The following is a 22,954-nucleotide window of genomic DNA, read 5'->3' on the forward strand; positions in this document are numbered from 1 at the left end:
TGAGTATTTCCTCTTCCTTTTCAGGGTAATAATGTTAGACCTACACACAATTTTATGATAAGTAAAAATGCATCTCAACCGTTCCCAGAGCCCCCTTGTCTCCACTTTCAACTTCATTCTGCTCACCCTCCTTTGGGTGAGGTGAGGGAGATTCTGCCCATTTACCTGTTCCACAAGTATTTATTATTCTATTCCTCTTCTCTCTCAATATCCACTTCTTTAGTAAAATGGATTTTAATTATATATTAAAAGAAAAAGATGTAGATACAACTGTTTTGTGTTATGTTGTGACTGACCCATAATAATAATCGCATCAAGTCATTCAGTATTTTTACAAGTCGGTGTTTATAGACCAAGTAGACATTGATAGATATCTAATTGGTGAAACAAGGAGAGACAGACATTTCTAAGCAGTGCATGATAGATCTGGGTCAGGAGAAGCAACCGTTTCTAATAGGAAGGTTGGTCTACTTTGGGCAGCCCAGCCCTTCCCTAGCATTTCCCCCTCTGGGTCTGCTTCATTCAACTCTAATAGAATAGATTGAAATCTGCACGTACTATCCCACATAACGTCCCTTCCCATTATGTCTTTGTAAAACTTATAGCTAAGGTCATTTTTATAATATCAGCTGCTTTATACTCTCCATGCTCTTTCAAAGATACCAGAGAGAACATAAATGTTATTTTTCTCTCTCTCTCTCTTTTCTAACATCCAACCCAGCCTTAGCTCTTTAAAGGTCAGGTTGCCCCAAACATAAGCTATGGGCATTGTCACTATAGGAGGCATGAGTCCTAGATTATTACTGTTTTCTTTAGCCTTTAAGCTTCTCATCTGCAAAACGGAAATAATATTAGAATCTAAACAATTGAAGTGTTGTGAGGATTGAAGAAGATAAAACATTAACTTTTTATGTAGTGTTTAACACAATAAATTTGAGCAAATAAAAAGTGGTTCATGTTACAGTCGTTCTGTTCCCCTACACCCCCCACCCTCCGCCAACATCTACCTCGCTCTTAGATTTCTATGCTTTGCAACCAGTTACTTTCACATTCAGAGGGAGAGGGTTTGAAGTTTAAGACCTTCCAAATTTCATTATCTACTACCCACCCACCTATAGACTGTCAGCTCAGTGGAGCACATCAATAAGGTTTCCAGTGAGAATCTACAATGCAGTGCCACTCACTGGTTCATTCACTTGGCCACGTCCAAGTCCACCCAGAGCTTGCCATTTCTTCTCCAGATCACTCTTCTTCAGGACAATTCCAGCTTCTTCTCTGGCCATTTCCCAGCACCTTTCCAGCCCAACTGACACCATGGCAGTCTTCCGTCTCTGAGCCAACTATAGCCCATTCAGAGGGACTGCCAGGATATCCTCTTTGAGGCCAGAAGTATGTTAGCATAAGCGGTATGCTGACCCTAAAGCCATGGAGAAATTCATCCAGCTGGGAGAAATGGTTTGTTTCTCTTCTGACACACCCACTTCTGGCCCTATGTAATTTATGGCACACAACTCCTGAGACATCTGTCTCTATGGCCTCTTACTTTAAATATAATGCCCCCCTCCACCACACACACACACACACACACACACACACACACACACACACACACACACCTCTTAAGGAATAAAACAGGACCCTTCTTCCTTTTTTACTCTCAGCTCTACACACCTTATTGAACTCCTCGCCGCCATGGTCCGGAGAGAGAAATGCCATCTTTTAGCTTCTGTGAGGTCTGAACTTCTAGTGAGGATCACCTCCCAGGGTCTATCCAAGGGCAGAATGTTGGATATAAATTACCGTAGACAGTTCTTCTCTCTTCACGTACATCCTGTCTGAGCTTCCTACAGAAACTGATCGTATGAGACCTGAGCCGGTACTTTTTTCCTCTTCAGTCATCTTAAACTTTTAAATTGACTTTTCCTCTCAGCAGGCAGACACTTTTCTATTTGAGTAAAATATATTTCATAACAAGAAAATCAAAAGCATACCACTGGTATGAAGTTTGGTAAGCATTTTACCAAGTGTCAATACAAAGTCCAAAGAAAACAATAATACAATATGTATCCATATATAGTTACAGGAATAGATATGGGGTTGGGGATAGAGATAGACTTGCACATACACACAAAAAAATGATATTTTTAAGCACAATGATCCTGAGTTCCAAACCCAGATAAAAGAGCTGGGGTGGTAAGAATTATAGGAGAATAAGAATTTCAAAAGAATGAGTAGGTACTTTCCTTTAGACTCTAAGTAACTCTTTCCTAGTTTTGTCTTGTACTTACCTAGGCAACCATTGGATTTCTGAGAAGCACTGTGCCACAGTGTTAGCAAAACAACACATGTAGAAATAACTTATCAAGTATGTATTGAATAAATAAGTTCTTGAATTAAAAAACAGTATTTTATTATTATTACTTGAAAGTAGAAGACAAAAAAGCTTCAGGCTTCAGAAGAGCATCACAGTAACACCACAGAAAATTTAACATATCCCTCCATTACCCTAGCTGTCCTCGCCCTGTCTGTTTGACTAGTCCAGGAGGCTGTAACAAAGGAGAGACAAAGGCCTTTTGAAACCTCGTTGTGATTCTGTGGACAGGTCTTAAGAAAAATGAAGTCAGATTCTCCTAGGACTTGTGGTTATGGAAATTTCCATTGATTTGCTGGGTGGTCAGATGAGGAAGCAACCCTCATAACATGGGAATAAAAATTACAGTGTGACAACTGATCATTTACAGAGTGTGTATGTTTATTTGCATTAAAGAATGAGCATGTTTTTATGCTTATGCGTGATCTTCTAAAAGGCAGGGACAACCTTGTCTGTGTAAGGTCATGTATAAAAGACCAACTGGACAAGACAAGGTGAAGATTGTGGGAAATGTAGTCACTGTTGTTAAGTAAAGTTCGCTTCAAGGACTAAGGACATGGCTTATATAGTTTCTAAGGAAAAATATGTAAAGTAGGAAATTGCCACCGACTTTTTGTTCTTATTCTTTGCCCTTTGTTTGACACCCCACCATAGCCCTTCTCAGAGAGTCATAATCCCTAGCCACTTACTGCCCCATCAACATCCATTTGAACCACCAGAAGTTTAAAATATTAACCCTCCCAAGGGTAGATTTGTTTTTTATTAAGGATCAAGGACTTCAGCTAAGGAATAGAGCTTAATCGGGAAATTTCAGGCATCAACCAGAAGGGGAAGTGTGGTTTTAGGAGATGCCCAGGAAAGGCCTCCTGTGTGCATATAGTGCCACCACACCCCAAAGCCCGCTGCATGCGTCGTCGGCAGGTTTGTTTTTAGGTTGCCGCAAAAGTGATCAGGGCGGAGTCCACCTGGTCCTCTACTGCAGTGGGGGTTCCAGAGCGGGCTGTCAAGGGCCAGTCAGATCACAGCTCGTTGGCTTCCATGCTGCGTGATGATGAGCAAGTCCCTCTGCCCCGTGGTTCAGGTTTCTCCTCCCTAAGACAAGTGGTACCAATCTCACAGAACCAGTGAGAAGATTAAGTGTGAGATTCCTGGCCAAGTTCTCAGCAGAGATTAAGCTCTCAATAAATGTTAACCATTATCGCAATGCAGAAGACAGGGTTGTCCACAGAGCAGTGAACCTGTGATCTGCGGACTCACCTCAAAGCAGCTTTCTGCTAAAATTTTATGAACATTTTTACATTTGTGGTGTTAAACCAACAACGTGGTAGGAAAGAGAGAGGACTTAGAGATAAATGCAATTTTAGCCTAACTTGTGAGGGGTGGCAAGGCTGAAGCAGAACTCATCTCTAGTCATGTGAGAGGTTCCTGTCCCCCATGAGGCAATAGGGTCTTTTCCTGGTAGAAGTGATTTTTTTGTTAGCCCTTTCTCTAAGGGCACGAGAGCATAAGAATTTTCTAGCCTATGTTAGACCCATGCTTGGCTCCTAAAGACCACACTGGCTTTGACAGAGAAAGTCAAAAGTCAAGAACAAGACCAAAATTGTCTTGAACTCAACATTTAAACATCCGGGATGTTTACTCGATATATTATTGGCTTTCATGCAATTATCTATAACTTTTCATTCAAACTTCCAAGACCAAGTTAACTTTTGAATCTGTAACAGTCCCCAAATGATTGGGGGTTATTTTTCTTGCAAAGAGAATATTAAGAAAAAGGCACCTTTCACAAACTCCTCTCCTCCTCCAGAACCCACTTTCTTGTCCCTCCCTCTGCCCTGTCCTGTTCTATAGCCCGTTGACGAAGGCAGACCCAAGGCAGGCAGAACTCCAGGGGTGCTGGGCAGCTTTACACCTCAGCAGCTGTCTTCACCGCATACGCAGCTATCAGGACAATAAAATATTGCTCGTTGCTTCTACCCCACAACCAATTAGGTCAGCTGTAAATATTGGAATTGCTTGGTAAACATGTTGGAAGATTGTGCTGACTCGTTAATATAAGTGAAAATGCAATTAGATTTATAACACTTTTTTTCCAAACCATAATTTACAACAACAACAACAGAAGAAAAAAAAATTCCCCCACAACCTGCTGAAATATCATTATTAAAATGCACATGAAAAGTCAATTATGCCAGAGGGAGGCATTTAAGAGAAGTGAGTTTCCATACCCTGGGATTATACCGTGGGGATCCCATATTTCTTATTTATTTATTTTCTTCCCTGAGATCTTTGCGGCTGCCAAATGAAAAGGAACAGATATTTTACTTATTTCACTCTGAAATATTGTTGCAGATAGTGCTAAAAAGTAAACTAAATAACCCGGCTCCCTGGAAACCTGCTCTGCTCTCGTCAAAGCCCAGGGAAAAGCCATGTCATCACCATTCCTTTTTATTTACAAGCCTGTCTTTCTGTAAGCAGTAGTCATATTCCTTAAAACGTGGAAATTAGCTATTGTTTTTATCTAAACGTTATTCTGTTTTACAATCTAAACGAATAGGTTATTAAGTGTAATTCTCAGGAGAACAAGAAATAAGCTCGATTGCCAGGGTCAGACTGGGAGCACAACTCCACCCTCAGACAGGATAGCTCAGGCGCCACCCTGAGCCTGCGCCCCCAGGAGACGTGGCATCCATGTGCTGGTGTTGGGCAGATAAAATAGATTATGCTCACTTTGTTAAAGATGGCGCTGCCCACGTGGAGGCCGTCACCCAGGTGATATTAATGTGTGTTGGGGGTGGGCTGTGGGCAGACAGAATCCTTGTAGCCTGGGGCTTGGTTTTGGGATTAAGCCTTTCCCACCCTTTTTGATGTGGGGTGGTACAATCCCATCATGCCCCAGATAAGTGACTTTGTATTAGAGACTTCCCTGTTTTGTATATTGGATTAAAGGTTTGGATTTCTACACTATAAAATAGGGGCAGAACGAGAGCTCGCTCTCTTGGTTCCTGAGATTAATATTAGAGGAGAGAGCAGAGAGGAGAGCAGAGGAAGGCCATGTGGAGGAGGCCAGGAGAAGAAGCCAAGATGGCGAAGTGTTGAGTGAGAAGCCAGTTTGTGCAGAGTTTGTGCAGGGAGAAGGAAGGAGATGGGGAACAGGGGTGAATAAGTCTGGTGAGCTAGAAACCTTTGATTCTAGGAAACTCGGATAAGTCAGTAGCTTTGTGAGCACTGAATGTGAGTGGGTTTTGGAGCCCAGTGTGTGTTTTTTACTTGCCCGCTAGGTGCAACCTAGAATTAAAGAAGATGGCCCATCAGTTTTTGGCTCCGTTGTTTCTTTACCAACTGTCCAAATCCAATGTGAACCTGCATGGGCCAGGCGGCTGTGATAGTGGCCTTGGCTTCTGGCTTTACAGCTGGGCTGGGCTTTCTCTGCGGCAGGGGCCTCCGCGGCAAGCAAGGCCTCACTCCTCTTCCAGAGGCTGGGATTCTAATCTCAGTTCCCATTTTAACCCAGACGGTTTGTGGCCCCTCTGCTTTCTGGTTCCCTCATCACAAAATGTAGGCATTCTTATTTCTCATCTGCATTTAAGGTACCAGTAGGGGAAAGCCAGCTTAACAAGAAATCATAAAGCAATTTATAAGGATGAGAGAAGCTGCCATTTTTAGTCTCAAACTTCTCTTAAAATGTTCAGTTTAAATAATGGAAAAAATTTTAATACTTATTTTTTATAATTGCTAGTACATATATTGTGAATAAATTAACTCTGGGGGGAGATTCTGGTGTTGCTATATAAAAATTAATAAAGTAAAGCACATACATCTGTGCATATATGTATTTGGATATATGCATATGATTTACTTTATACATTTGTACTTATACAGCCTTTATGTACATACATTACAGATAGACATATTTATAGGAGATTTACAAAGACCTGAAAGGGAGAATGGCAAACTTACAGACTTTGGAAGTAGCATCCTAATCCATCAGTATGGCTTAGTATTGGTCAAATAAGTTTGTAAATATGATATATATGTTTGCTCGCTGATAGTTTGCATTGGGTGTGGGGGACAGGCTGTAAGCAGGCAGGGTTGTTATAGCCTAAGGCTTAGTTGTTTTTGTTTGTTTGTTTTGTTTTTTCAGTTTTTTAAGTTTTTATGGGAGTGAGTGTTGTAAACTCAAAACGTCATATGTCGAGAATGTCTGTGTAATTGCCGGGTGTCCATCCCTTTTTCACAGGATGCTACACTGTCAGCCCCCCCGCCCCTCCCTGCCCCGGGAACATTGCATGGTCATAGCCAAGCCGCCTGGAGAGGTCTGTGATGGGTCGGAGTAAGGCGCTCACTCGGAATATTTCAAGCAGCACATGTTTGATCGCTTTTTCCTGTCTCCAAGAATGCAGTACTATGTTTCTAGATGATTAAGCTGTAAAGAAAAACTACTTACATTTTATTCCCATATTTGGGGGGAAGAGGGTGTTAAGAGAGGTGTGAGGCTTTGATTAATAAGCACCATGCTTGTGTTTTGGTATAAGTAGGGACCATTAATACAGAAAATGGCCTGCTATGGAACACTGAGCTTTGCAATTCGATTGCCATCAAGGCTTTCTCTGTTTCCGAAGGCTTAGTTTTAAGACTAAGCTTTTCCCCACACCCTTGACTGTTGCATGATGTGGGGTGGTGCACTCTCCTGAGGAATCCCATTATGCCTCAGATAAGTGACTTTGTATCAGAGACTTCCTTGTTTGTATATTGGATTAAAGGTTTTGATTTCTACACTATAAAATGGGGACAGACTGGGAACTTGCTCTCTGTTCCTGAGATTAGCATTAGAGAGTAGAGCAGGGAAAGGCTACACGGAGGAAAGGAGAAGCAGCCAAGATGGTGGAGTACTGATGGAGAAGCCAGTTTGTGCAGAGTTTGTGCAGAGAGAAAGAGATGGGGAACAGAGGTGAATAAGGCTAATGAAGTAGAAACCTTTGATTCTAGGAAACTCGGGTAAGTCAGTGGCTTTGGGAGCCCTGAATGGAAAGGGAAGTGTTTTCCCACTGTATATAGTTCTTGCCCGCCAGGTGCAACCTAGGATTAAAGGTAATGGCCCACCAGTTCTTGGCTCCATTGTTTCATTACCATCTGTCCAAATCAAATGTGAACCTGCACGGGCCAGGTGGCTGTGATGATGGCCACAGCTATTGCCTTTACACTTAGTAATCGTGAACAATGCAAATGGTCTTCCAAAATAAAAATGTTCACAGTTTTTATTTATTTACTGATGTTATTATTATGATTAATACCTTTAGATTCACATTTGATTACAAGTACAGAGCACATTAATATTCCTAGTTCTTAAAACAATATTGCACAAGAAACGTTTTCGTATTAGTTAGGTAGATTCACTTCAACTGAAATATTCTGTTAGATTTTACAGTCAGCCAAGCTTGGTACATGGCTTTTGCACTGTTGGGGGCTAAATCTGAATATTGTTGGACCTTTCTAAAGATCCCTGGTTTCAGCTTTTGCCCACAGCTTAAATATTCGGCCATTGGGACCATGGGTAATGTGTTTTCTTTTATTCTCCTTTGAATTCTGTTATTCCTTTGAGAAACCCTTTTTTGTGGATCAGCCTTGGAAACCAGTTTTTTAAGATTCAGAGGTGGCTCAGAGAGAAAAAGACAACTAGGAAGGATTTGTAAGGATAGGTCAAATATCCGCTTGGCCTATGAGCTCAGCCTTCCAGGAACAGCTCTCAGCATCTGTGCCTGCCCCACCCAGACTAATTGGTTTTCATTTGCATCTCTTAAACTCACCAGGAACAAGCTCTGAGGTTGAGGGTGGGGGTGGAAACAGTAAATTTAGTGGCATAAGGCTTGCCCTCTCTATATGGATTCTGGTTTGGTTTTTGTTTTTTTTTAAACAGTTAATTTTTAGGGGGAAAGGGTGAAGTTGTTAAAGTGTAGATGTAAAGCCAGGAGGCACGGCCAGGGCCAGCATCAGAGCAGCCCAGCCCATGCAGGTTCGCATTGGATTCGGACAGTCGGTAAAGAAACCATGGAGCCAAAAACTGGTGGGCCATAGTCTTTAATCTAGCTTGCACCCGGCGGGCAAGTAAAAATACACACTGGGCTCCAAAACCCAGTCACATTCAGTGCTCACAAAGCTACTGACTTATCCGAGTTTCCTAGAATCAAAGGTTTCTAGCTCACCAGACTTATTCACCTCTGTTCCCCATCTCCTTTCCTTATCCCAGATACAAACTCTGCCCAAATTGGCTTCTCACTCAGCATTCCACCATCTTGGCTGCTTCTCCTGGCCTCCTCCACGTGGCCTTTCTCTGCTCTCCTCTGCTCTCTCTTCTAATGATTATCTCAGGAACCAAGAGCCCAAGCTCCCACTTCGTCCCCATTTTATAGTGTAGCAATCCAAACTCTTAATCCAATATACAAAACAGGGAAGTCTCTAATACAAAGTCACTTCTCTGAGGCATGATTGGATTGTACCGCCCTACATCAAAAAGGGTAGGAAAGGCTTAATCCCAAAACCAAGCCCCAGGCTAAAGGATTCTGCCTGCCTTTAGCCCACCCCAACACACATTAATATCACCTGGGCAATGGCCTCTTTAACAAAGTGAGCATAATACATTTTATCTGCCCAACAGTAGAACAGGTAGAAAGCATCCTGGGTGGGTGTATATTCATCTCTTTTTCAAAGTGAAAGGCCTGTATCAGATGACTGTTGAGCAAATGAGTTTGTAAAATTTGTATTTTCTGAGTTGCTCACTTTTATTGTTAAAAATGGCTGCTGCCCACGTGCATGGTCACTGCCAGGTGAAACTGCTAATTACCTTCCTGCTTGGGAAGAGGCTTTGTTATGCTAATGTGTGCTGGAGGAGGGGTTTTTGCACCAAAGAGTCTTAAGAGGAAGGAGAAGGAAGAAGGAGGCCATGTTTTGGCAGAGTGAGAGCAGGAAGGAAGAGTGCGGAAAGAGGAGCCAGTCTGTGCAGAGATGAGGAGGGAGAAGATGCACAGATGGGGAACCAGAGGTGAATAAAACTGGTGGGACCTTTGACTCTAGGAAAATCCTGAAAGGATTCTCCTGGTTGTGGAACTGGAGAATATGTGAGTGAGTTTTGGTGTCCTGTGTGTTTTTACTCGCTGGCCGGTTGCGAGGCTAGAATAAGGGAATGACCAACCAGTTCTTGGCTCCACAGTTTCTTTACTGTCTGACCGAATCTAATGTGAACCTGCATATGCCTGGCTGTGATGTCTATGACTACTAGCCTTACAGATGACTCCAAACCTTAAGGAATATTTGGGACCAGGAAGAACACAGGAAAAACATGTTTTTGCAATCCATATAAGCAGATTATCTCTAAAAATCCTGATCATATTCTCCGCCTTCTAGTGGATCTTTCAAAGTCTACTTTGCCACCTAGGAACCTTTTTATGTGTTGCTGAGGGAGGGAGGAGGAATAAAGGAAGCTGTTCCGAGTGGAGCACTCTTTCACCAGTGTTGGGCAAGTAAGTTATTTTTTCTCACTCTTAGTGATAAAGATGGCCACTGCCCTCATATGATACAGCTAATTGCCCTTCTTGCTTGGGAGGGGGCTTGGTTATGCTAATGTGTGCTGGAGGAAGGGGTTGTCCCGCTAAAAAGTTTTAAAAGGAGATTCTAGGAGGCCATTTTAGAGAGAGAGAGAGAGAGATCACATTGTTCCAAGGAAGGGAGAGAGGCCACGTGGGGGAGAGGCAGCCAAAATGGAGGCAAAGAGGTGGGAGCCTTTGATTCTAGGAATGCTCGGATGAGTCAGTGGCTTCGGGAGCCCTGAATGGAAAGGGAAGTGTTTCCCACTGTGTGTTTTTACTCACTTGCCGAGTGCGAGTCTAGAATAAAGGAAAATGGACCACCAGTTTTTGGCTCTGCAATTTCATGACCGTCTGTCCAGATCAAATGCGAATCTGCAAGAGCCAGGCAGCTGTGATGGTGGCCACGACTACTGGCCTCACGACCAGCTATCTCACCTCCACCTCCTGGTCCCCATGGAATGAACTCAGGCTCTCTTCCTCTGCCTCCATGCCTCTTTACTCTCCACCATTTTACTGTTCCAGCCTCAGAACCTTGTCATGGTGTTTTTCCAGGTGTGTTTTCCCAAGCCAAGTGCTAACAGAAGAGTAGAGACGCTATGACACAGCAGTTCCCAGGGATATGAGGGTGTGTACACGGACACGCATGGAAAACTTTCAGGGAACATGAGGCTTCTTCAGATGGTGTCCTGACCCATGCTCTGACACCTGCCCTGGCTGGCTCGGATTCACTCTGAGAGGCACAGTACGCAGGGTCAGGTGTGAACAACTGGAGCACTGAAGCAGAAGGGAGCAGACCTGGCGAAGCAGGAAAAGTTAACTGGATTCTAGAACAATTTAATATGCCAAGTTAGGGAATAAAATTATAAAATTAAAACTTTCCCCAAGTACCTGATCTGCTTCTGTTAACTGCACTCAGAAACACTTTCTAAGGCAGGCAAAAACAAAAGGCAAACCAAACAATAAAACAAACATTGAACCCAGCCAGATGGCTCTGTGGCTAACATGTAGGCTAGCAGTCTGGGTAAGGGAGAAAAGAATAAAATAGGGAAACTGAAAGACATTTCTATACCAAATTAAATAAATTCTCAATTCTCATTTTTTCTCTGTCTTATCTTTAAAAATTATCTTGAGTCTCTCTACCCCTTCCATCTCTAATATAATCCCAATCCAGGTCACTACCTTCTCTTCCTAGACCACTGTTAACATGGCTTTTGACCTGGACTTCCCACATCTCCTCTCATCCCTTTTTATCTATTGCTATATTATACTTAGGATGATGAATCGGAAGTGCAAATTTGACAATATTGCGTCCCTTCATTGGTGTTTCAGTGCCCGTAGAAATGAGATTCAAAGTCTTATACTGCTTCTGATCATGTGGCCCTGCCTCTCACAAACGTCCTCTGGACTCAAACGATGCCACTACATTCTCTCACTTCCCCACCCAAGTATGCACTAGACTTCATTTCCTGTCTTTGGCTTTTGCATCTACCTAGATTGTGCTTTTCTTCTCATCAGTGTCTAGTAAATTCTTACTGTGTTCCAAGGGTACCCCAAAACTCAACTCAAAATATTCTGGATTAGCAAAATACAAAGGTCTTTGCATTTGATCAACATCCAAAAACAGTCCAGCATCCCAAAGTAAGGAATGAGTTCCTTTCAAACAAAAGTATGTCATTCTCATGTAGTCTTTTATAAAACTGATTTATAAACAACAAATTCACATTTAAATTAATGTATAATTAATGTATAATGACTTGCAAGTAGCAGAAATCCTTTTAAAATAAAGACAAGGCATTCACAGAACAGAAAATACATGAGGGAGAAGGGGATGCATGTTTCCTGAAGAGACTGGAGGCAGGAAGTGGAAATCCGACTGCACGAGGCGACTGTACTCTGCCGTGGGGTCACGGGAACTGTCACCTAGGTGTCATCTCCTGCACAAAGGCTTTCTGTCACTCTGTTCTGTGGAATTTGGCTACTCCTATCCTAAAGCGACTTATCTGCTCCAGTTCTACAAATGAAGTGACAAGATTCCAGTATCCCAGTTTTCCATTTCAGGAGGAGAGTGTCTGATTGAATCAGCTCAATCACTTTCCATGACTTGTCCAAGCATATCTGGGAAGTGTAGTCATCAGGAACAAACTTAGCCATTATGTAGGCATTGAGGCAGTTCTCAAAGAAGTAGAGGTACAAAAAGTAGGTCTGGTATATACCCCAAAGGTTCTCCTCCAAAGGTACACAAGAACTACAATGATAATACATAAGTGCATTTAAATACTATCACATCAATTAGAGGCTATATATATCATTGTCTATACCAGTGATAGTCAACCTGGTCCCTACCGCCCACTAGTGGGTGTTCCAGCTTTCATGGTGGGCAGTAGCAGAGCAACCAAAGTGTAAATAAAAAGATAGATTTAACTATAGTAAGTTGTTTTATAAAGATTTATTTTGCCAAACAGTGAAAATCTGACATAAAGTACTTGGTAAGTAATTATTGTTATATTCTTTAACTTGCTGTAACTCTGCTTTATAAATTTTATAAAGTAAAGTTACTTCCCTACTTTATAAATCACCATTACTGTGGAACTGGTGGGTGGTTAGAAAATTTTACTACTAACAGAGATACAAAAGTGGGCGGTAGGTATAAAAAGGTTGACTACGCCTGGTCTATACAGTGCATACAGTGGTATAGCGAACACTTTGGTGTCCATTAAATAGCAAATATATCCTCAAAGAGCATGTATATGTTATGCAAGAGAAAAAATGAGGCATCAGTTAATTGTAGAATGGATCACATAAATCAATGCACTGTGTATTTCCAGCTAATATTCGGTGACTGCCTTTTATGTGGATTGTGCTTTCAAGGATTCATTAATTACAAAGTTGCTTTGAGGGATGGGTCAGCTATTGTGCTAGAGATCTGGAAATTAGTGAAATTAATAAGGAAGGCTTCCCGCAGGAGGCAGATCTTGAGCTACATCTGAAATGCCAAATGCCTTAACAGCTGGCATACCACAATCTGCATGAATAGCGAATAATTAGTACAAGGCAAAACAAACCTGATGGAAGGAAAATGCACGTTGGCTTTGTCTCAGGTGAAATCTACTTGGCGACTGGTAAACCACTGGGGCCTTTTCTCAAATCATTTTCTCCAGTATTCTTGAAGGCCTGCCTGGGGCAGGCACTGTGCAGGTCAGTATATGGCTTCGGTATTTGTAACATTTTAATAATGCTCGGAAACTTAGATGTGATTCACGGCAGCTACCAATCAAGTACCTGCATGAAAGTGAAACAAACATAACAATAAATGCGAAGCACTCCAGTGTTCAGCCCTGCTGGCAGGATGCACTGCAGGCTTCATAAATGTGTGAGAGTGAATACACAGAAGCTTGGGAAAAGGTCATTGGTATTTTTGGAGCAATAAATCAAGTACAGAGAGATTTGCATTTGGCTGTATAGCATACAAGGCTGGATTAGAGGAAGAGAATACTTTGAAGTAATATTTCTCTGCTGATTTGTTTTATTAGCTTCCTTTAAACATGTTACATTATTGCTTATAGAATTTCATTTACTCGGATTGGCAGCTTGATAAATACATCTATTGGCGATGATTTGGATTGCTCTGGGCATTAATATTATTAAAACCTGTCACAAGGAAATGTCTGAAAGATGACTTACTGTAAAGATTACAGCATGAAATAAATCATCCTGTGGTATTTGTTACCATTTATGGCCTCTTGGAGCTGAGTCAATCCCTTTTTATGTTGCATTATTTTTCAAGTTTTTATAGCCTTACATTATATATTGCTGTCAGGAATGAACAGATGGGGTGTGGAACATGAGCTTTCTGAATAATTCCCACCCTCCAGTTATTTGTATGAAGGGCAAATGCAAAGCTGTGCGTTCTCAAGCGAAAAGGAGAGAGGAAGAGGTGGCGAAGCTGCTGTTGGGGAAGAGGGATCCCTTTTGTCATGTTGTTTGGGCCAATTCCGCCAGCTGGGTGGAATCCCTGACTGGCATGCACTCCGTCTGGGTTGCCAGTGAGAGCTGCAGTGGCTGCATCTGGCTCCCGCGAGCCCACAAATTCCGTTTTCAAATGCATTTTCTCCAAATGCCTCTTGCTAAGACACTTCCACATTTGGAGGTGAATGTATGTCATACTGTCTTCTGAAAAAGCTGAGAAATTTGAAAAAAAAATAACAACCATAAAAACAGTAAAACAAGAGGAAGTAAAACATTGAAAAGATTTCATATTCTTTGAGTAATGACGAATGTGCGAGCGTCCTGTGAGGGTGCACAAAGGAGCCTGTACAACCTGAATTGTCCGACAATCTGAATCGTTTAGAATCAACATAAAAGGAATAAAAGCAGCCCATGGAGTTTTTGAGGGCCCGAATGGAAGAGACAAGAACAGAGGTCTGCAAGGCCTGTGCTCACTGGAGCCAGGTGTGCCCTTGGGTTTCTTTAGTTCTTCTCCCTCCTCTGATGGGACCAGGCAGCTGCTTAATTGTCCCACAAGCCCCTGTGCAGAATCCTAAGGCTCTGCCACCATTGGAAAAGGACAGGAAAGTAACCCACTAAAAAGCCAACCAGCTTTTAAAGGGGGTGGGAGTGGGGGAGAGGATGTGTGAATTTTCTCCAACTACCTATCCATTCTGAGCACTCTATAAAGTACCAGCACACTGCAGAGCAACACGTAATAGGCACAGAAACTTGGTGACTGGCATCCGATGCTTACCGCCTTCAGTGAGAACTAGAATATTCTCCTGTAAATGAGAATGTTTTTTCTGCTTATCTCACACCATTGCTGCAAAATGTCAAATCATACAATAGACAGACAGACACACATACCTTAAAGCTTACTGGCTCCTCCATCTGTGAAAGGTAGGTATTTTAATCTCCATGGTGCAACCAGTCTCTGGCCTTCTTTCATATAAAGTCTGCATTTTCTTGAGTTCATCACTGTTTCTTACTCATCTCCTCATCGCCAGGTACCCTTATGTCAATCCAGCCCTTCAGCATCTCTTCAAGTTGTTACCTTACTAGGAGTGACGTGTAGACATGTCATCTGAGTTTTAACAGCCCTTTTCCAAGACCATACCCATAACCTAGTACCAGACCTCTGACTCTCTGGTCCCCTATCTCTTCTCCTTTTATATGAGTTTCTGTTTGTTTGTCTCGTTCGCTTGAAGATGCCATCTGGACACACCCACGCAAGTGTTGACATTCCCTAGTCACACCTGAAAGACGCAGAGCTGGGGAGGACTGCTTCATTTTAAGCAAAGTTCACAACTCTGCTGGTTTTCTCTAGAGAGCTTACTCTCTAGCAGCACAGGAAGTTGACTGTTCTTAACCCAGGGACAGAGGGCCATGAGATAAATTTCAGATAGTTGAGGAGTTGATAAAGGCAGTCAATAAGTTATGCAGAGTTGAATTTCTGTATTTCTTTAAGAAAGACCTAGCTCTACATCTCTCCTTCTCTCTCTCTCTCTCTCTCTTTTTACCATTGCCCCTCACAAAGGAATATTTGCATAATCCCCATCCCCCACCAAACCAAACTGGCAGTTAAGACCCCCACTCACAGTCTTAACTGAACATAAATGTGTAACTCTTAAATCTTTCAACTGTCTATAAAGTATGCTGTTCTCTTTTCTTCTTTCCCCTCTCCTTTGTCCCTTCCCTCCCCTTTTCCCTTTCTCCCTTCTTTCTTCCTTCCTTATGTTTTAAATGTTATTTACCTTTGCTTCTGCTAAGGTGTACTGATGAGTCATCAGAGTAATTAGCCTTTTCTGAATAAGCACCATGATGTCTGTGTTTTTATGTATAGTATCTCTCTTGCTCCGATGAGACCATGACTTCCTAGTTCAGAAGTCAGTACTCTGAAAAAGTGTCAGAGACCTGCCTTTGATGTCCTCTCACCCTTTCGTCCACTTCCACGCTCAGAAAACTCTGGCTCTCACCAGCTTCCCCCTTAATCTGTGGCCTTCTATACAAGGAGAAACCTGGACCTGAGCTCGGAGCCTGGATCTCTGTTCATGAGCAGCCCCATAATTCCTATAGACTTAATCCTCTAGCTGTAAAATCAGACAGAAAAGGAGATATGATCACCTAAGTCTCCTTCAAGGTGTGAGTTATCACTTGCTCCTGCCACTTGTCATAGCAGGAAATATCCTCATGGTAACTGATTCCTCCTTGTGCTTTACCTTTGCTAGAAAGGATTCCTTGGTGGTAATGACCAGTGTCTTTCTCTGGCCAAATCCAAGATAACACCTCATTCAGAGTTTACAGACCCTTCTTCTCCTTGTTTTAGCTCTCATTATAAAAGTTATAAATCCACTAAAACCATTAAGCCATCCATTAAACAACCTTAAGGGTATGTGTGTGCGCGTGCGTGTGCGTGTGCGTGTGCGTGTGCGTGTGTGTGTGTGTGTCTCAGACCTAGGGTCAGGAAGAGATGTAAGATGACCCAAACTGACCTGACATAATAAAGTCTCATAGTATCATCTAATTACTGCTACTCACCTTTTTATTATTAATTCCTCAATTCCAGCACGTAAAATAACTTAATCACTTCAGAATTTGCATGACTAATGGAGTGAGTTCTGATAGAATAAGGATAAGATTCATAATTAGAATTTGCCAGGAACTTGTGCAAACCAGTCTATTTATAATTTGGTCAGCTCCTGATTTTTAATGAGGGCACCGAGAGTGACTGAAGCCTCTGGCAGCATTCACTTTATATTTTAATTACCCACAGTAATTCTGACAATTACACACATGTCATAAATCACATCATAATGATCCATGAAGAAAGTATATTTAATTACTGAAGGGGGAGTTGTCAGATTAAACAGGTAGATGGGACGTGCTGAGATGTGAACCGTCTTTGAAAGCTGAGCTGCCTGATTCTGTGACATGGAAGGACCAGCCTCTGAACCTCGCACTACAGAACATAAGGACATTGCCAAACGTCCAGATTTAGCTTCAATGTGTAAAAAGCTTTGAAGTCATCACTCCTGTCCTTACAACAAGAAAAATCTGGTCAGACTGAACACTGAAGACTTTTCTTTGCCCATCAGACAACTGAAGTTGTGGGGCCAGCCACCACTGTGTCTCTCTCTGGAGAGACACAGCTGAGATTTGCTTACCTAGAACAGAAGCCACTGAAGTCATAAACTAGTAGAAACACTTAAATAGTAACTTTGATGAATTATTCCAGTTTGAGTGTGGACAAAGTGCAGAGTGAGGAACTCCTAAGGGCTCTAAGCTTAGAGCTACCTCCACACTTTAGGGAGTTTTACCTCCAGGAATTCGACCCAATTTTCACGGTGAAGAACCAAGAACAATCCTCTCAGTAAGTCCGGCAGTGGAAGGGAAGAGGAACTGTAGTGAAACAGGCCCGGGAAATCTCCATAGCAAAGGATTCCTCTTCAGGGAAAATTTTTTTTACCAGTTTTGCCAATGCCTTATCTCAGGTGAAGAAATGGCATTTCTCCCACTCTAGCCCCTCCTAGCCTTCCTGTCTCACCTGAGGGAAGCAAGGTGTAGCTACTATAGTTGAAAGAGGCTCAGGTTGCAGACTATTCAAGAAAGGGTTCTTAGAGAAACTCATAGTCAATAAAGAAGACAAAATTAAGGACACTAGGCCATTTGAAACCTGTGGAAACTTTAACTACAGCAAACATTAAACACAGTGCTATTGCTAGCCAGATGAACATAAAACTCCACACTGCAGATCTATTTACCTTAGTTCTGTTATCCAGCATGCATTATCACATTGCTAAAAAATTTCAAAGCATTCTAGAAGGCAAGAAAAAATACTATCTGAAGAGACAAAGCAAGTATTAGAATAACACGGAGGTATGACATTAATGTGGCATTATTAGATAAAGAATTTAAAATGAGTATACTTAATATGTTAAGGGCTATCATGAAAAAAGTAGACAACATAGGCAATGTAAAGGTAGACAACAAATAGGCAATGTAAGCAGAAAGATGGAAACTATAAAAATAATCAGAAAGAAATGCTATAAGTAAAAAACACTGTAACAAAATTTAAAACTCCTTGGTAGGCTCACCTATAGACTAAACAAAGCTTGAATATGTCATCAGAAATTTACCAAATGAATATGAAAGAGAAAAAATAGCATAAACTCCACCAGAAAATACTGAAGAAATGTGGGACAATATCAAAATGGTAACATGTATGTAATTTGAATATAAAAAGAAGAGTAGAATAGAAGAAATATTTGAAGTAATATTGGTTTAGAATTTTTCAAAATTGGTAACAGCAAATCACTGATCTGGACAGTTCAGAAAATATTCAGTATGACAAAAAAATAACTACAACATTCATATCATATTAAAACTAAAAAACAAAGAAAAACAAGAGAAAATTGTGAAAGAAACCAGAGATGGGAAAACACCCTCCCTATGACAGAACAAGGGTAAAAATTACAGGGTGGGGCAAAAGTAGGGTTAGAGTTGAGAGTAAAGCGAAACACCGAGTTTATTCTTGTATTATTATTTATTATTTTCCATACAAATAACTGAAAACCTATTTTTGCCCCACCTTATATGGTTGTCTTTTTGTTTGTTTGTTAGAAACCATAATAAAGAAGACAGTGGTGTGAAATAGTCAAAATATTGAAAAAAAAAACCCACAAACCTACAAGTTTATATGCATTTTATATTTTCCTTCAAAAGTAAAGGAAAAATAATGACTATTTCAGACAAACAAAAATTTAGGGACTTCATCACCATCAGACTTGCTCTGCAAGAAATGTCCAAAGAACATTTTTTCAGGATGAAGCAAAGTGATACAGATTAGAAATTGAGATCTACATAAAGAAGAGTGTTAGAGTAAGAATAAAAAAAAAGGTAAAATAACATCTCTGATTGTTATTATTCCTAATTAACCTAAAATATAACTGTTTAATAATAATAAAATCATATCAAGTAATTATAGCATATAGGTACATGAAATGAGTAAGAGCAATATTATAAGCAATGGGAGGGAGGAAATGGGAACACTTCATTATAAACTACCAGCACTAAACATGATGCAGTATAGTTATTTGATGGTGGACTTAGATGTGTTAAAAATGTGGTTCACAAATTTGTAGAGCTCCTAATTTAAAAAATAAGTACAAGTAATATGTTAAGAGAGAAGATGAAATAGAATCATATAAAGTCCTCAATGAAAACCACAGAAGGCAGAAAAAAGGGGTAGGGGAAAGCAAATACAACAAATAACAAACAATTACAAACATGATTGACAACCCAACTATATCAGTAATCACTTCTATTAAGAATGGCATAAATAAAACCAAAGAGATAATGTCAGAGTGGATAAAGAAACAGAACCCAGCAACCCTGGCTGGATACTCAGTTGGTTAGAGCATCATTTGGATACACAAAGGTTGTCAATTTGATCCCTGGTCGGAGCACAGACAGAAACAGATCAATGTTTCTGTCTCTCTGTCCTTCTTCCTCTCTCTATAAAACTAATAAATAAATTAAACACACACACACACAACTTAACTATATGCTATCTATAAGAAACCCACTTTAAATATAAATATTTTGATTGGTTAAAAAATCAAAAGATAGAGTAAGTTAAACAATGATAGCACTAATTAGAAAAAAAGCTTGAGTAATTATATTAGTTTTAGTCATGGATAAAAAGAGACATTACATAATGATAAAGAAGTCTTTTCTTCACAAAGATATAACAGTACTAGACATGTATATGATTAAAAACAGAACATCAAAATACATGGGGAACCCTAGCGGGTTGGCTCAGTGGGAGAGCGTGGGCCCAGTGTATGAAAGTCCTGGGTTTGATTCCAAGTCAGGGCACACAGAAGCACCCATCTGCCTCTCCACCCTTCCCCCTCTCCTATCTCTTTATCTCTCTCTTCCCCTCCCACATCCAAGGCTCCATTGGAGCAAAGTTGGCCTGGGCACTGAGGATGGCTCCATGGACTTTGCCTCAGGTTCTAGAATGGCTCCAATTGCAGTGTACCAATGCCCCAGAGGGGCTGAGTATTGCCCCCTGGTGGGCATGCCATGTGGATCCTAGTCAGGTGCATGTAAGAGTTTGTCTGTCTGCCTTCCCTCCACTTCTCACTTCAAAAAAAAAAAAAAAACATAGAGAAATAGACAAAGCCACTCTTAAATTTGGAGACATTATGAGACCTCTTATGTAGTAATTGATCAAATTATCAGTAAGGATGCAGTTGATCTAAATAGTACTATTGATCAACTCAATCTAACATTTTTAGAATACTCCAATAATAGCAAAATGTACATTATTCAATGCACAAAATACACTACATTCTGGGCCACAGAATTTATATTAACAAAGTTAAAATAATAGAGATCACATAAAGTGTGATTTCTCAGGACACAATAAATTTAAACTAGAATTCAATAACAAAAAAAGAGCTGGAAAATTCCCTAAATATGTGGAAATAGACAACTTCTAAATAACATGTGGGTCAAAAAAGAAATATAAAGAGAACTAAAGAAAAATGAAAATACAAATTATAAAAATTAGTGGGATAAAGCACAGCAATTTCTAAAGGGAAATTTATGACATTAAATACATATATTAGAAAACAGGAGATTAATAAAATTAGATTAACATCAGAGAAATGATGGCATGAAAGATACTCCTCATCTCTCCCCTTGAAATTTCAACAAATTCTACAACTATCTGCAGAGAAAAAAATCCAGATGAACCTGAAATATACACACACTGGATAGACAAAGGTATGATCATGCAAGAAAGTGGGCCAAAGCACAGAAGAAAAAATAATACCAGAGGACTGAGTCTTTCTCCTTCCTCACGAACTTGAGGGAGGAAGGCACTGTTTGCGCAGGCTTTGTCTCAGACTGGGAGGAGCCGAGTGGAGAGACGGGGGAGGAAGGAGCAGAGCAAGGGGCAACGACCAAAAATAGGGAGCAGGGCTGCTTCCCGACGTCTGCTGCACCGTGATTGCAGGGCTGAGCTATTACAGGCACAGTGTGCACACAAAGCCAGTGGCAAGTTCCCAAGAACTACAATTGAATAGTTTGTGGAGATCAGCCCACAGGACACTGGAACATGCTTTATTGCCTGCCCTGCCAGCACAATTTAGCCCTGTGGCACCAGACATGCTTGATCTGAGATCTGCATACCACCGGCTCTGATGCTTAGGCACTGGCTTGCTAGAGGGAGTTTAGTTTGTGTAGATGGGAAGCCCTGGATCTGCAATCTCTGCCATAGCTGCTACCAAAACTCAAGGATACCGGCTTGTGGCATGCATTCCTGGCCCAGCCCAGGGCTGTGCTTGGAGAGCTTAGAGTGGTATCAGAGGAGGGACTGGACTCTGTCACCCCAGCTTCTCAGTTCCTTATTGCTCCCCTTGCTGTGAAAACAGCAGTGGTGGCAGACCCCCCTCCACTAGGTTTCCAGGCTGCTCTCTCCTATTAGAGGCAGGGGAACCCAGAAACTAGATCCCCTGCTCTGTGGGGATGTGGGGGTGGGCCCTGAAGGACTCCTGTTCAGCCAGTGCTGGTATCATAAAGTTGCAAAGCCCTAGCAAAAAGACCCTCCTACCAATTCAAGGACTTTGCCTTCATCATTACAAAGGTGACAGCTAAGCCTTAACAGATGCTCCAAGAATCTCGCAGAGGCAAATCTTGTAGTGCAGTGCCTTCCAGAAAAAGGAATAATTATCTCTTATTGGAGTTATTAAAATATCACCCACAAATGCCATCAAGAAAAAACAATCAAATATGGATATACAAGATAGAGATGTAACTCAGATAGATGATGAAAATCCTCAGGAAAAAATTTCAATTACATGGAAACCTTGGAGCTTAATGACAGAGAATTCAAAATTGAAGCTCTAAGAATACTCAATAAGATATAAGAAAACACTGAAAGGCAATTTAGTGAGCTCAAAAAACAACTTAATGAACAGTTTCACCAAGGAAACTGAAACTATAAAAAAAGAACCAAACAGAGATGAAAAACTCAATACACGAACTGAAAAATGAGATAACAAGCTATGCCAATAAAACAAGCCAGATAGAGTAGAGAATCAGTGACATTGAAGACAGGCAACTAGGAATACTTCAGAGAGAAGAGAGAAACAAAATTTAAAAAAAAAATGAGAAAGCCCTACAAGAATTGTTTGACTCTATCAGGAAGAACAATATAAGAATAATGGGTATATTAGAAGAGGAAGAGAGGGAAAAGGGAATGGAGAACATATTGAAACAAATAATCAATCAGAACTTCCCAAGCCTGTGGAAAGAGTTAGAGCCTTGAATCCAAGAAGCCAACAGAACACCGAGTTACCTCAACTTAAACAGACCTACTCCAAGGCACATCATATTGAAATTATCACAAATCAATAACAAAGAAAGAATTCACAAGGCAGCTAGGGAGAAGAAGGATATACATATAAAGGAAGGTCCATTAGGCTATCATCAGATTTCTCAGCAGGAACTCTAGAAGCCAGAAGAGAGTGGAACCCAACATTTAAAGTACTGAAAGAGAGGAACTACCAACCAAGAATACTATATCCATCAAAGTTATCCTTCAAATATGAAGGGAAAATGAAAACATTTACATACATACAGAAGCTGAGGGAATTTATCACCAGAAAACCCCCACTAATGGAAATACTAAAGGGGGTTATCCAACCAGATACAAAGAACAAAACAAGACAAATATGCAAGTAAAAAATATTTAACAAAACCACAATGAAAACAAGGATACTCTGTGACAACAATAACATAAAGGGGAGAGGATAAAGATTACCAGTAACATAAGAGGATGGAGTGCAGAAGCACTCATGAGATAATGGACTCTAATAAATATGATAATTTTTCTTCTAAAAACCTAATAGTAACCACCCCTGAAAATGCCACCACTGAAACACATAGCTTAAAAAAAGAAGAAACAGAAGATAGAAGTATGGAACACCATCAAATAAAACAC

The 22,954-nt window shown here is 40.9% G+C and overlaps 1 protein-coding gene across 1 annotated transcript in view; it reads left to right on the plus strand.

The window, feature by feature from the left end:
* KCNU1 (potassium calcium-activated channel subfamily U member 1) overlaps positions 1-22,954 on the plus strand; it is a 141,643-nt gene that overhangs the window by 68,268 nt on the left and 50,421 nt on the right. The window contains exon 20 of the mRNA XM_066237500.1: positions 17,177-17,311. Coding sequence (XP_066093597.1) covers positions 17,177-17,311 — 135 coding nt within the window. The remainder of the gene's footprint in view (positions 1-17,176; positions 17,312-22,954) is intronic.

The sequence above is a fragment of the Saccopteryx bilineata genome, chromosome 6 (genome assembly GCF_036850765.1).
Source record: "Saccopteryx bilineata isolate mSacBil1 chromosome 6, mSacBil1_pri_phased_curated, whole genome shotgun sequence".
NCBI classification, from domain to species: Eukaryota; Metazoa; Chordata; class Mammalia; order Chiroptera; family Emballonuridae; genus Saccopteryx; species Saccopteryx bilineata.